Below are 15,339 nucleotides of genomic sequence, written 5' to 3' on the forward strand. Positions count from 1 at the left end.
TAAATATCAGCAGGCTGCTAACCACAGCTGAGAGCAGATTAAGTCCGTCTCCCTATGTTAACTTATTGGCATTACCTTATCATCCTGTTCAGCAACAGCAACACAAAAGTCTACCAGGTTAGGCTGCAGATGTCCGTTCACGATCTTCTCATTATAAATATAAATCTGAAATGTATCAAAAGTGAGCAATTTTCACAATGCATCTGGTTCTCTCCTCCACCCTGCTACAGCAGCAGAATTTGAAACAGGCTTCAAGACTGGATGGCCTTCAGGGTTTCGAGCCAGTTTTCTTCCCACATCAGCTGCCTTCTATCCAGGACAGAAAGGGAGGGATGGGCAGCAACATGAAATGCACCTCCACAAAACTACCACAGCCCCAGAGCTGCCTGAATGTCAGGAACGATACAGTTATTCAGTTGTTCTGCATGGCAGAGCTTTGCACTGGTTGCTATGTTAGACTAATTGCAACGTAGGAGGGAAAAGTGCTGGCAGATATATGACTGCCAGAGTGACATTTCACTGTATACCACTCTCATTTCTGTTGAAGAGACAGGAACAGAATTCTGGAAACCATAATATTAAGTCCCTTAGTGGTAGCAGTGTTTATAAAACCCTGACCCAGAGCAACCTGTACAGCAGAAACTTGTTAAATAAAGCTGTGTTGCAAGAGAAAAAGTATTCCTTTCATAACCATCCTAGAGCCTTAAAATTCCTCCAGTCCTGCAAGAGATTATCTGCCCTGCAGAGTGAATTCCACTGAACATTGACCAAGCTGCTCTAACATTGCCCTCTCTTCTTGGAATTTTTAAGGATTGAGGACTGTATTTGGCATATAGAGAAATACATGCATTGAACAGATCAATTTTCCATTACAGTTCAGTTATTTGTGTATTAGAAGTTAGGTGAAGATTTTCAAAAATTGCTCCTAAACCCTCATTTGGGCACATCCATTTTCAGAGGTGACTTCAGCCCACTTTTTCAGGTGCCTGAATAAGGATTTAGGAGCCTAATGTCCATTTTTAAAAATCTTGATCTTATTTTAGCTACTACTTTGCAACATTTTCCTTCATTCCCAGCCCAGAAACCTTCCCTTCCAGGTAAAAGGGCTAATTAGAGCTCCCTCTGAAAACCTTCTAGGCATTTACCTGGAAGGGAGTGTTGGAGACTGACAAAAGGCTCCCCCCTACTCTCCAGCAGCTGGATATACCATTGTCTCCTCCGCATTCCTAGCATAGATGAAAGAAACTGTGCTCAGGATCCAAACTGTCCCCATGATGGTAATGCATTCCTCTACCACTACAGCAGTGGGCTAGGCCTCTGAACTATTCCATTGCCAGGCAGTCAATTAAACTGGACTTCACTGTGCTCCTGTGAATGGTTCTGGGCTGCTGCATGGAACAATTATTTAATCCCGTATTAAAAAGAATAGCTATTGACACCATATGGAGACAGTTTGTAACAATAATCTGATTTTTAGAGGTGCCGAGCACCCTAAACTTCCATTGAAATCCATAGCAGCTGAAGGTGCTAGCACCTTTAAAATTCAGGTCCTCGGTTTTTGCAGTAGGGGATCTGATAGTTTCTTATTCACTGAATTTAGAAGTATTCCTATATTCATGGGCTATTAGAGTAAACCAATTCTATTCCAGAAAAATGAGGAATGATCTTCCTGTAACCTAAAAACATGGCTTGAACCGTATTGTATGGGGGCTTTAGCACCATAGTTCTACAGTGTAGATGGGAGCCAACTAATTAATTATGGATTAACAACAAATAGAACAGAATCAGAACTGATGCTAAGTGAACAGAGGTATTTTGGCCCCAATCTTAAAAAACACGTTTATCAACGTGTAACTAATTCTGTACACAGTTACCATGAGTGCATATAGAAATGAAAAACAGATGTGTAACTAGCCATCTGTCTGCACAAATACCTGATTTATGCATGTAATCCTGGTAATTCAGTGCAAGAAACTGGGCGCACAGCTTTGCGTGTGCAATTCTGAAAATCAAGTATCTGTCTTATTTTTCTTCCAACATTACTGGTAATCAGAACCTTAGTCTTTGAATAAAAAAGGAAATTAATTGCTTATGATTATGAATAGATTTAATATCTTCTCCTGAAATTTTTCAGATCAATTCCAATGCAGCCTTCTAATTCAGCCCTGGTGTTCTGAAGTTCCTCATAAGTGACCAGTTAAAACTGAATATAACTTGACAACTGCCATAATTAATATTTGAATCTCTTTCCCCACCGCCACATCCCCAATCACAAAGGATGCCTTTGAAATCTGAAAAACTACAAGAATGTAGAGTGTTGGTTTGAATACTTTTACATTTTAACATGAGTTTGGAAAGTCGCACGTAAAAAGGACAAAAAAAGTTTCCATTTACTATATAACCATGAATGATCTGGATAATTACACATGGTATCAGCATCACCTTTAGATGCAAAACTGTGCAGTAGAGAGAGAAGCACATTTCTGAGGAAAAAGTCAGGCTAAGTTTCTTGTCTTTTCTTGACTGCATTTTAATCCCAGCCAGGTGCTGTCATCCCTGTCCTGATCCCTCTTTTCACTCACTCAGGGCTTCTCCCATTTTGTTCTCCCATGTCTGTCGTGGCTAAGACACATTGGCAATGATTTGTTATCCCCTTTCAGCATACTCACTTGTCGGGCATAGGCCATCTCCACGCTATCCAAAGAGCTGCGACCTGGAGGACCCAACTCACTGATGCAACTGGGCTGTTGAACAAGAAACAGTAGTGATTAAGGAGTCTGTTGTTCAAATATAGCAGCTCCTTAGCATGCATTTTTAGTTCAGCCTCTTTGTGATGCACCACACCAAACAGGTCAAACCACTCCAGTGTGTTTGTTTCTACCTCTTACCTATTCACAAGACAGGGAATGCGAAACTGCTTGTGGCCAGACATGCTCAAGAGGCAAAACATAGCAACCTATTGCTGAACTCTTCACATGTAGAAATCCACACTCAATGTCACTGAACTACTCTATTGTAAGCTTAGTACCATGTAAACTTGATGCTAAATGTATAAAAGGGCAGAAGCCTTCCTGGCTCAGCACACAAACCAACCATTCGCTTTTTCGGATTAGAAAGGAACCCCCTCAGAAGGCATTTTATAATTATTTCTCAGCTTATGGTTACTGAAATATTGTTTATTACAATGCTGCATACCTTCCTGCAAAGCATTTGATATTGGCTTCGGTCAGAGACAAGACATTGAACTTGAAGGACCATTGGCTCCATCCTATGTGGCAATTCTTATGTTCCTATTTTGCCCCACTGAAATGTATTGAGACTCACAAAGGAATAAGAACATTACACTACCTACCAAAGTTGGCCCTCTGTTGTTGGCAACCTTAGCAGAGAGAGGTCAGTGAGTGATTGGACCTGGAGAATAAACCATTTTCTCATCCAGAAAGGTGACCCAGGCTTGAGACATACTGGCTTGATTCTGGGGGATAGCTCACAACAACTTCTCTGTGTTAAGATTCTGTTCTTCTCTTAAAGGTGGAATAAACTAAATCCATGCTACTGTAGTGCGATAAGGCTGCATTGTCAAATGGCCACCACAAATTGCGGGCCCGTTTGTCTGTACAGCCATGGCTAAATGTGAATGCTCAATGCTATTGGAAAGAGGCTATTTCCAATGGAACATACTTGATCAAGACAGAGCAGGTGTTTGGATTTTACCAACCAAAATACAATTCCCTCCAATTCAAGCTATGTTTGTTAACATCTCCTCCTGTGTTTTGGAAGGAGGAGTCATTTTTTTAATGCCAGTTATCCTTTGCACAGTATTCCCTTATAGATAATTATATTAAGTTATGTATTTATAAAGCAAAACACATGTCCACTTTTATGGCCTCTAAATTGGAATTAGTTACTTATTCTGATAAAGAGCATGTGGGGTTGGATAGTTTTTAAAATAAGCATTTTAATGTTAAAGCCAGTTATGGCTGGCTGGACCCCAGACATTATCTATTGGGCTTCACTTTATCAATATTGTCAAAGGTCTTATTTTCCCTATTTGTAACCTATCCAGAGTGTTAATACTCTGGTGTGTAGATCAGATCACCTAAAGACACTGCTTAATGACATGTTATATCCATTATTGGAAAGGCTCGGTTTGCCATGCCTGCCTGTCTAAGCAAGTCTTTATCTTTAAACAGTCTTTGTTTGAACAGTCAGCTCCAGGATGGGTTTTCTTTTCACTTCTTGTTTAGTCCAGTCAAGCTATCTTCAGATCTGTTAAAATTTGTTGTGCTTTGGCAACACTTACTGCGATTAATTGCAATAGAATATCCACCTTCCATTAAATAACACTTTTATTCAGCATCTGAAACTCAAGAGAGCATCTCATTTTTGCTGCGTTCACAAGGGGTCTCTATTTAACTCTCACCTCATAAATTGGACATTGTTATATTTTGTTACTGTATTTCCTACATTTGTTTAAAATCAATATTTCACACCAAAAAATCATAAGACTTAAAAAGACACAGTATTAAAATCACACTGCCAAGTTTATTATCTGCTACTATTAAAGTAGTGTCAAGCAGATACTTGAAAATATTTTTTTAAAACCTTTCCCTCCCAATTTTGTCCCTTTGTATTTGACAAAATACGGATTTCCCACTCTGATTTTAACAAGGATTTATGTTAACATGGCTTTTTTGGTTTAGCTGATTGATTGGTTTTGATTTCTCTGGCACCTAGCCAAAACTCTAGGCACCACTTTTCACCTATGGGCAGGATATTCCATAATTACCACTTAGGGGTTTTTTGCATCTTCCTCTGAAGCATCTGGTATAGCCACTGGTATTGCCACATTGGATTAGACGAATTCTGCCATGGTCCAGTATGGCAGTACCTATGTCCTTAAATGGCCTGGGTTCTGCACATCAGAGACGCTCTGTGTGTGTTAATGCCACAGCTGCTGTCAGTGGAGATTTTTAAACTGGACGCCTCTGGGTATAGCTGAGAGGGAACGGTTGGCAAGATGTTCTTTACAAGGGCTCCTTGTGTCCCCAACTTTAATCTAAAATGGCCCAAATCTATTGACCTACCGGGCACACGGCAATGGCTATTTGCAGGAGCCTTATGGAACGACTGGGGTATATTTTTCTGGGGTATATTTTATATATATTGACTTGAGGGCTGGTTAAGTTTATATAATTTTTGTTGAGTTCCGGCTCTGTTACATTGCTGGGTATATTGTCCTGCATGGATTGTGACTGTAAATTGGGAAGAGTTTAAGAGCTTTGGACAGGCGCATCCTTGCACTTAAATCGGAATAACTAAATACAAGGTCAGTAGTATAGCAAAGGGAGAGAAGCTGTCTCTTAGCTAATAGGGTCCCAGAACCAGGAATTCCACCCAGAAACTTATCAGAAGCTCAGAACATTGGTGTTTTGCAACCCCTTGGCTCAAACAAAATTGAGCCAAATTTGGACCATCATTTTTAGCTGCATTATGCAAAATAGTAGATATGGATTTATTTGCTGTTTTCATTTCTTGGCAACAGTGCAGTGAAGAATTATTTAAAATATGGAGATATTTGAAAAATATGAAAATATGAAAAACATGCCCATGAGATTATAAATAATTAAAGACTGGTGAATTTAAGTACTAAGACTAATAATTTCCTCAAACTAAAAAAACATGTTTAAAAAACACATTGTATACCAATAAACTCACATTTTAAAAATCTTTAAGGGTCATTCCTAGTGGATCCCGATAATTTAGAAGTGTTTCTATGCTTCTTCCAGTGCCAAATCAGCTGATACATATTCCTCTAAACCCACCTAAATAATGACAAAAGCTTTGTTCTGAAGAACAAAGAAGCTGTTAAAGCAGGTTTCCTGGGAAACAGAGGTGAAGGCAGAAATGGTGCTTTGCGGTCTCTCCCTCTGCTGTGCCAGATAAATTGCAGAACTATTTAAAGAAATGCTAAATTATGGACTCCGTCATTATTCACTGATGAGATCTCAACTGCTAACACAAGCTGGGGGTGGGTGGATTCGTTGTGACTTAATGTCACTTTTCAGTCAATGCCTGAATGCCACAAATATAAAGATTGAGGCTTTCATCTCTGAATCTGATTTCTTTCTCCTCCACTATCGTTTTGCAGCACTGAACATATATGTGGCTGCTACTCTACAAGGCTGTATGACTGACAGGCTGAAATGCACAAGTTAACATCTGAATTTAAAATACAAGTCAAACTAGCAAACAACTGTTACAGGGATTTTTTTTTAAAACGTGTCTAATTTTCTTTCCTCCAGTTTTAATTTCATCATAAACTTTATGGTTTTGAAAATCATTTTTATTAACCATCTGCCAGAGATGAGAACTGCTAGAGCGACAGTACGTTCTTTAAATATCCATTGTCTCCACCTTTCAGCAACACATAAAAAGAATTCCAGGAGTTTACAAAATTGTTGTTTCCCTTCCTTTTGCATTCCCACATCCCACCTTTCACTTCTTATTAGAAGAGCTGCAGGAGCAGGTTTAGTTCCCTGTTTTGCCACTTTAGATTTGAATTCCAGCTAGGCCTCGGGATTCTTTTTAAATCAGGTTGTTCCACGGAATTTTTGTGGCTGAGTCAATGTGATGGAAAAAACGATGACCTACGTTTCGTAACTGTTGTTCTTCGAGATGTGTTGCTTATGTCCATTCCAAGTAGGTGTGTGCACATCGCTTGCAGTCATCAGAAGGTTTGTCCCCTAGCGGTACCTGTTGGGTCAGCTGTGGAGCCCCCTGGAGTCACACCTTCACGGCGGTGTATATAGGTCCCTGCCGACCTGCCACCTCCTCAGTTCCTTCTTGCTGGAGTACTCCAACAGAGGGATAGGCGGGCAGGTCTTGGAATGGACATGAGCAGCACATCTCGAAGAACAACAGTTACGAGAGGTAGGTAACCGTTTTGGTTTTTTTCTTCGAGTGCTTGCTCATGTCGATTCCAAGTAGGTGACTCCCAAGCGGTTCCCAGGAGGAGGGGTCAGAGTTCACCAAGTTGCAGACTGCAGCACCACTCTGCCAAATGCTGCATCGTCTCTAGCCTGATGAGTAATGGCGTCGTGCGACATAAAGGTCTGGATTGATGACCACCTTGCTGCCCTGCAGAGGTCCTGAATGGGGACCTGCACCAGGAACGCTGCCGAGGAAGCCTGCACCCTTGAGGAGTGCCCTGTCAATGCTGGGGCAGGTATCTTTGCTAGTAGCACGCTCTGATACAAGCCGTGATCCATAACCAGATCCTTTGGGAGGACACTGGAAGCCCCCTCATCCGCTCAGCAATTGCAACGAAGAGCTGTGTCGACTTTCAGAATGGCTTCATCCTTTCAATGTAAAAAGGAAACGCTCATCTGACATCCGGGGAGTGGAGCATCCGTCCCAGTGACTAGCATGGGGCTTAGGGAAGAACACTCGAAGAAAAAGGTCCTGATTCGCGTGGAATTGCGAAACTACCTTTGTGGGGGAAGGCTGGATGCGGCTGCAACTGTACCATGTCCTTGTAAAAAAAAAGAGTATAAGGGGACTCGGACGTTAAGGCCTTAAGCTCAGACACCCTCCTGGCAGAAGTTATGGCCGCTCAGAATATTTTTCCTGGAAAGTGGCAGAGGAGAGAGCAAGTTGCTAGGGGCTCAAAAGGAGGGCCTATCAGCCTGAGAGCACCAGGTTGACATCCCATGGGGGGATCGGCTGTCTTACCTGGGGGTACAGCCTATCTAGTCCTTTGAGGAAGCGGCCAACCATGAGGTTAGTGAATACTGACCAGGATGGCAAGCCGAGATGGCGGCCAGGTGCACCTTTATTGACGACACTGCCAAGCCCTGCTGTTTCAGGTGTAGTAAATAGTCCAAGATAATGGGAATCAATGACTGTAATGACAGAGTGTCTTTTTGCAGAAATCAGACTGAGAATCTCTTCCACTTAGCCAGATAAGTGGCTCGAGTGGATGGTTTTCTGCTGTCAACGAGAACTTCCCTAACGGAATCTGAGCATGCGAGCTCCAAGGGGTTTAGCCACAGAGATTCCATGCTGTGAGGTGGACAGACTCTAGATTGGGATGCTGGAGGTGGCCGTGGTCCTGCGTGATCAAGTCCGGGACCAGGGGCTGTGTTATAGGTGTGTCCACCGACAGGTCTAGAAGCATGGCGAACCTGTGTTGACGTGGCCATGCTGGCGCTATAAAGATCGTTGATGCTCTCTCTCTTCTGACCTTCAGCAGGAGCTTGTGCACGAGCGGGAAGGACGGGAATGCGTACAGCAGGTACCCCTTCCAAGGGAGGAGAAAGGTGTCCGCGAGCGAACCAGGGCTGTGATTCAGGAAGGAACAGAACTGCTGACACTTCCTGTTGAACCATGTTGCGAACAACTCTAGCTGGAGAAATCCCCACCTCTGGAGGATGTTGATTACGACATCCGGGCGTAGGGACCACTCGTGGTTGTGAAAGGACCTGTTAAGATGATCAGCCAGTTCATTCTGAGAGCCCAGAAAGTGCGATGCCTCCAGATGTATGGCGTGGGCAATGCAGAAGTCCCACAGCTTGAGGGCTTCCTGACACAGGGGAGAGGAGTGAGCACCACCCTGTTTGTTTATATAGAACATCGCTGTTGTAACGTCTGTCAATTCTGATACCCATCTACCCTGCAGATGGGTTTGAAATATCTGGCAAGCAGGGCAAACCGCACATAGCTCCTGACGCTGATGTGAAGCAAAAGTTCAGCTTGGGACCAGAGACCTCGAGTCCTGATTCTTCCTAAGAGCACCCCCCCCCAACCCATCGCCAACACGTCCGTTACTAGAGACAGCGAGGGTTGGGGCCCAGAGAAGGGCACTCCCGCACATACTGCTTGCGGGTCGAGACACCACCTGAGGGACTCAATAACCAGAGGAGTGAGTGTGACCAACTTGTCTAGGAGGTCTCAGTTCGGCCTGTACACCAAGGCTAGCCAAGCCTGAAGGGGGCGGAGCTGCAGCCTGACGTGCTGTACTACATACGTACAGGCAGTCATATGGCCGAGCAGCTTCAGGCAATTTCGCGCTGTAGTGGTGTGGTATCGCCCGAGCTTGTCTATGATGGCGCCCATGGTGAGAAAGTGAGTTTCCGGAAGGAATGCCCTGGCTTGACCGGAGTCCAGGAGAGCGCCGATGAACTCTATCCTCCGAGTAGGGATTAGGGTCGACTTTGCCGCATTCAGTATCAGTGTGGAACATTGTCCGAACTAGGCTCGCATGGGACTCCACTTGGGCCCTGGAGCAGCCTTTGATTAGCCAGTCGTCGAGGTATGGGAATACTTGCACCTGCTGTTTCTGCAGGAAGGCTGCCATGACCGACATGCATCTGGTGAACACCCCAGGGGCTGCCAAGAGGCCAAAGAGGAGAACCGTAAACTGATAGTGAGTGTTGTTGACCACAAAGCGGAAGAACCATCTGTGGGACAGGACTATGGACACGTGAAAGTAAGTGTCCTTCAAGTCGAGGGCGGCGTACCAGTCCCCCGGATCCAGGCAGGCAATAATGGAAGCCAGGGAGACCATGCGGAACTTTATCTTCTTCATGAATCTGTTGCGGTTTTGCAGGTCTAAAATAGGTACGAGTCCACCCTTGGCCTTCGGGATTCGGAAATACCGGGAATAGAACCCCCTGCCCCTGAACTCTAGAGGAACTTCCTCTACCGCCTTGAGTAGTAGGAGCGTTTGCACCTCCTGCATGAGGAGCTGCTTGTGAGAAGGGTCCCTGAAGAGGGACGGGGAAGGAGGGAGGGAACAGAATTGCAGAGAATATCCCAATTCTACCGTGATCAAGACCCATTGGTCTGACGTGATTTGTGCACAGGCATGGTAGAAATGGGATAGACGATTCATGAAAGAAGGGGAAGGATCCAGGATCTGAACTGGTGCGTCGCCCCCATGCGCACCTTCAAAAGTTTGGCTTGGAGGCTGAGGGCTGCTTTGCTGAACCCTGGCCCTGGTTAGACGAGGACTGAGAGGGTCTCCATCTATTACTCCTGCCCCGCTTCCTGCTATAGTCCTGTCTAGGGGGAGCAGGGTAGAAGCCAAGGGCAGGCTGTGGCTTAAATTACTTCCTCTGGGGGGCTGGCATATGAAGCCCCAGGGACTTCAGAGTGGCCGTGAGTCTTTCAGGCTGTGGAGCTTAGAGTCTGTTTGCGCCAAGAAAAGCCCTAAACAGTGGAACGGCAATTCCTGAATTGTCTGCTGGACTTCGTGCGGGAGCCCCGACACCTGAAGCCACAAGCTCCTTCTTATGGCTACAGCTGTCAACATAGTCCGGGTTGCCGAGTCTGCTGATTCTACGGAAGCCTGTAAGGAGATCCTCGCGACTACCTTGCCTTCCTTGAGGACAGCAGAAAACTCCGAGCGGGAGTCCGCCGGCAGTAGCTCCTTGAATTTGGACATGTTCCAAGAGTTAAAACTGTAGCGGCTAACGACTGCCTGCTGGTTGGCAATGTGAAGCTGGAGCCCCCTGGTAGAATACATCTTCCTACCGAAGAAATCCAGCTTCTTCGCCTCCTTGGACTTAGGAGATGGTCCCGGTTGTCCTTGCCTTTCCTTTCAGATGGCAGCCTCCACCACGAGTGTGCCTGGCTGAGGGTGACTGAACAGGTACTCATACCCTTTTGAAGGCACAAAATATTTCCTCTCCACCCCTTTGGCCGTGTGGGGGAAGAGAGGCGGGCATGTGCCACAACGCTTTAGCAGTGTTATGGATGGGGCAAAGCCACCCTCGAGAGACCTTCAGGCACGAGAATGTCAACCATGGGGTCAGTCTCCTCTAACACCTCCTCTGCCTGCATGCCCAAATTCTGAGCCACTCTTCTGAGCAACTCTTTGTGGGCTCTGTTGTCCATGGCCGGGAGCTGGTGGATATGCCTGCCACTGCTTCATCAGGGGAGGATGAGGAAGGTGCCCGAGGAGGCATCAGGTCTTTCTGACCTTCTGGCTCGCAGGGATCCCCCTGCACTGCAACGACCTGCATGGTGCCGGGAGCAGTGCTGGTTTCCAGGCCCGTGATCGTCTCGGTACCGGCCCCGGTGCCAGGTCCCACTGCGGTCTTGGTGCCAGCCTACATGCTCATCTCTTGGCCTCACAGAGGTTCCCGGGCTAAAGATGACGATGATGGAGGGGCCCGTGTCTCTGAAACCACCGACAAGGATCTGGACCCTGGCCCTGGGGGTTGGTGGTAGGCCCATGGGGGTCCAGAAGGGCCATTGAGCTGGTGCCTGCCACTGTGGTGGCCATGGCATCATAGGCAATGGCTGTCCTTCCTCTTGTCTGGAGTGGTACCAGCTTTGCCTAAAAGCATACGACTCCGCCTCCGAGTCTGATGAGGCCTCCAACCTCAGCAACCAAGGCGGCATGGAGTGAGACTGTGCCGGGGAGCGGTGCCGCATCATCGCTGCCTTGCCCGTAGAAAGCACTGTGCCCCTGCAGTGCCAGTGCAGGGGATGCCCCATCACTGCTATGAGGTCCCTCGCTGCCTCAAAGGTGTCCGGCGTGGAGGGAAGGTTTCAGTCTTCCCCCGAAACTCCTCCATTGGGGATTTCACTAGAACTGGACTCAATGGACCTTCCTGTGAGGCCAGAGTTGACGATGCCAGCTGAGTCAGAGCCAGAGCAGGGTGTCCCGGAGCGGAACGCACCGCGCTGGTGCCTCCTCGCTCCACTGCTCTAGTGGGAGAGAGACTTCTGTCGGTCTTCTTTCTTTTGTGCAGGATCGGCAAATGGGAACAGTGCCGGGCACTCGCATTGGAGATGATCTTTGGCGCCAGGGAATGGCAGTGCCGAGGGTCCCTGTAACCCACGTCCTCTCTCGGTGCCGCAACCTTTCTTACCGAGGCCAGTGCGTGCTATACCAAAGTGCTGGGCTTGGGGTCAGACGCTGCCTGTGCTGGCTGGGGACGAAGGGCAGACTCCATGAGGAGCAATTTCAGCCTAAATTCCCTCTCCTTCTTAGTCCTTGGGCAGAGGCCTCTGCAGATTTTGCACTTCTCAGTCTAACAGGCTTCCCCCAAACACTTTAAGCAGGAGTCGTGTGGGTCTGCCCCTGTTATAGGCTTCGGACAGGACCCACACGGTTTGAACCCCTAAGACCGAGGCATGTCCCAGACCCCGGGAGGGGAAATGTGGTGGTGGGGGGGAAAACCCCAACTAAAACTTATCTAAACTAACTATGGACTACTGGAATTAACTAATACTAAGTTTTCAACTATTTACAAGTACAAGAAAAGTCCACTAGGGGATGGCTTGCCGTAGCAAGAGAAGAGCTGCTCCAACGACCGTCACAGGTGGTAGGAAGGAACTTTTTTGCGAACAGGGACTGCTAACAGGGAGTTTCGCAAGGGAGTTCTCCAGGTGAAGGAGGAGGAATACAGCAGCCTTGGGGTAAGTGACTGTCTGTAGTGTGTGTTTGTTTGTGTTTGGGGGTTACTTGCTGTGTGCTGAGCTTGTGTTTGTCAGTCTGTTTGTTTGTTTGGTTGTTTGAAGGACCGTGTGCTGTGGCTAGCAGTTGGAAGCTGTGAGCTTCAAAGGAAGGTTTGAAAGCTAGAAGCCTCTGGTAAGTGGCTGAGCCTTAATCAGTGGGCGGGGCATTCACATAGGTCAGGGCTTTATAAAGCAGCACACAAGCGACCCGGGAGCTTTTGCGACCAGGGGCTGCTAACAGGGAGTTTCGCAAGGGAGTTTGGAAGGGGAGTGGGAAGGGAGCGGGGGTCCCTTTATTCCCCTTAAAACCTATAAACCAAACTACATTCAAAACCTTTTGCTTAAACAACCCTTTCATTAACTAGGAGACAATGCAGGCAGAAGCCCAGCAGCAGAGTGGGGGCTATCCTGTTTATTGTGCTCAGTGTAGCATGTATGATTACCTGCCCTATGAGCGGGTGGCGTATGTGTGCATTCGGTGCAAGGAGCTCCTGGCCCTCAGAGACCACGTACGGGCTTTGGAAGCCAAGGTGGTGGAACTGGAGGAGCTACGGGAGGCAGACAGGTATGTTGATGAGGCTTTCCGGGACACTGTAGAATTGTCCCACCTCCGGTAAGACAGCCCCTGTGCTGCTGAGGAGGATGAAAGGCCCAGGGAACCAGAGCAGTCAACGGGAGCAGAGGGAAACCTTCCCATAGTTGGGACTCTCCTTCCAGATGGTGCTGGGGTTCTCTCTCGCACTGAGGTTGCCTCTCCGGGGGAGGGAACTCCAGTTGCTAGGAAAAGGCAGGTGTTAGTAATGGGAGAATCGATCATTAGAAACGTAGATAGCTGGGTTTATGATGACTGGGAGAACCGCATGGTGACTTGCCTGCCTGGTGCGAAGGTTGCGGATCTCTCGAGGCATCTAGACAGACTTATGTGTAGTGCTGGGGAGGAGCCGGTGGTCGTGGTACATGTAGGTACCAATGACATAGGGAAGGGTAGGAGAGATGTCCTGGAGGCCAAATTTAGGCTGCTAGGGAAGAGACTGAAATCCAGGACCTCTATGATAGCATTCTCAGAAATGCTCCCAGTTCCACGCGCAGGGCCAGGTAGGCAGGCAGAGCTTCAGAGTCTCAATGCGTGGATGAGACGATGGTGTAGAGAGGAGGAGTTTACTTTCATTAGGAACTGGGGAAACTTTTGGGAAAGGGGGAGCCTATACAGGAGAGATGGGCTCCACCTAAACCAAAGTGGAACCAGACTGCTGGCACTAAACATTAAAAAGGTTGCAGAGCAGTTTTTAAACTAGGAGATGGGGGAAAGCCGACTGCTGCAGAGGAGCATGTGGATCGGACAGAGACTTCTCTTAGGGGAGAGTCTAATGATAGAGAATCTCCAGGTTATAGTCAGGAGCAGAGGATGGAGGAGGATAATGTAAGGGCCAGATCAGATGATAAACATTCACATAAAAAAGAATCTAACACATCAGAAAAGGGCAGACAAATAAACAGTGACAAGTTTTTAAAGTGCTTGTACACAAATGCTAGAAGTCTAAATAATAAGATGGGTGAACTAGAGTGCCTCGTGATAAAGGAGGATATTGATATAATAGGCATCACAGAAACCTGGTGGACTGAGAGCAATCAATGGGACACAATCATTCCAGGGTACAAAATATATCAGAAGGACAGAACAGGTCGTGCGGGGGGAGGAGGGGGGGGAAGGGGGAGAGTGGCACTATATGTGAAAGAAAATGTAGAATCAAATAAGTAAAAATCTTAAGTGAATCCAAATGTTCCATAGAATCTCTATGGATAGAAATTTCATGCTCTAATAAGAATATAACATTAGGGATCTATTATAGACCACCTGACCAGGACACTGATAGTGATGATGAAATGCTAAGGGAAATTAGAGAGGCTATCAAAATTAAGAACCCAATAATAGTGGGGAATTTCAATTATCCCCATATTGACTGTGAACATTTCACTTCAGGACGAAATGCAGAGATAAAATTTCTCGATACTTTAAATGATTGCTTCATGGAGCAGCTGGTTCGGGAACCCACAAGGGAAGAGGCAACTCTAGATTTAGTCCTGAGTGGAGAGCAGGAGCTGGTCCAAGAGGTAACTATAACAGGACCGTTTGGAAATAGTGACCATAATACAATAGCATTCAACATCCCTGTGGTGGGAAGAACATCTCAACAGCCCAACACTGTGGCATTTAATTTCAAAAGGGGGAACTATGCAAAAATGAGGGGGTTAGTTAAACAGAAGTTAAAAAGTACAGTGACTAAAGTGAAATCAGTGCAAGCTGCATGGGCGCTTTTTAAAGACACCATAATAGAGGCCCAACTTCAATGCATACCCCAAATTAAGAAACACAGTAAAAACTAAAAAAGAGCCACCGTGGCTTAACAACCATGTAAAAGAAGCAGTGAGAGATAAAAAGACTTCCTTTAAAAAGTGGAAGTCAAATCCTAGTGAGGCAAATAGAAAGGAGCATAAACACTGCCAAATTAAGTGCAAGAATGTAATAAGAAAAGCCAAAGAGGAGTTTGAAGAACGACTAGCCAAAAACTCAAAAGGTAATAACAAAATGTTTTTTAAGTATATCAGAAGCAGGAAGCCTGCTAAACAACCAGTGGGGCCCCTTGATGATCGAGGTACAAAAGGAGTGCTTAAAGACGATAAAGTCATTACGGAGAAACTAAATGGATTCTTTGCTTCAGTCTTCACGGCTGAGGATGTTAGGGAGATTCCCAAACCTGAGCCGGCTTTTGTAGGTGACAAATCTGAGGAATTGTCACAGATTGAAGTGTCACGAGAGGAGGTTTTGGAATTAATTGATAAACTTAACATTAACAAGTCACCGGGACC

General features: G+C 46.2%; 1 protein-coding gene across 1 annotated transcript in view; it reads right to left on the reverse strand.

Moving 5' to 3' along the window:
- NUP93 (nucleoporin 93) overlaps nt 1-15,339 on the reverse strand; it is a 133,711-nt gene that overhangs the window by 28,338 nt on the left and 90,034 nt on the right. The window contains exons 6-7 of the mRNA XM_024209982.2: nt 2,670-2,744; nt 76-165 (exon numbers count right to left, since the gene is read on the reverse strand). Of these exons, the coding sequence (XP_024065750.1) occupies nt 76-165; nt 2,670-2,744 (165 nt within the window). The remainder of the gene's footprint in view (nt 1-75; nt 166-2,669; nt 2,745-15,339) is intronic.

The sequence above is a fragment of the Terrapene carolina genome, unplaced genomic scaffold, assembly GCF_002925995.2.
Source record: "Terrapene carolina triunguis isolate 2854851 unplaced genomic scaffold, T_m_triunguis-2.0 Scaffold130, whole genome shotgun sequence".
Lineage (NCBI taxonomy): Eukaryota > Metazoa > Chordata > Testudines > Emydidae > Terrapene > Terrapene triunguis.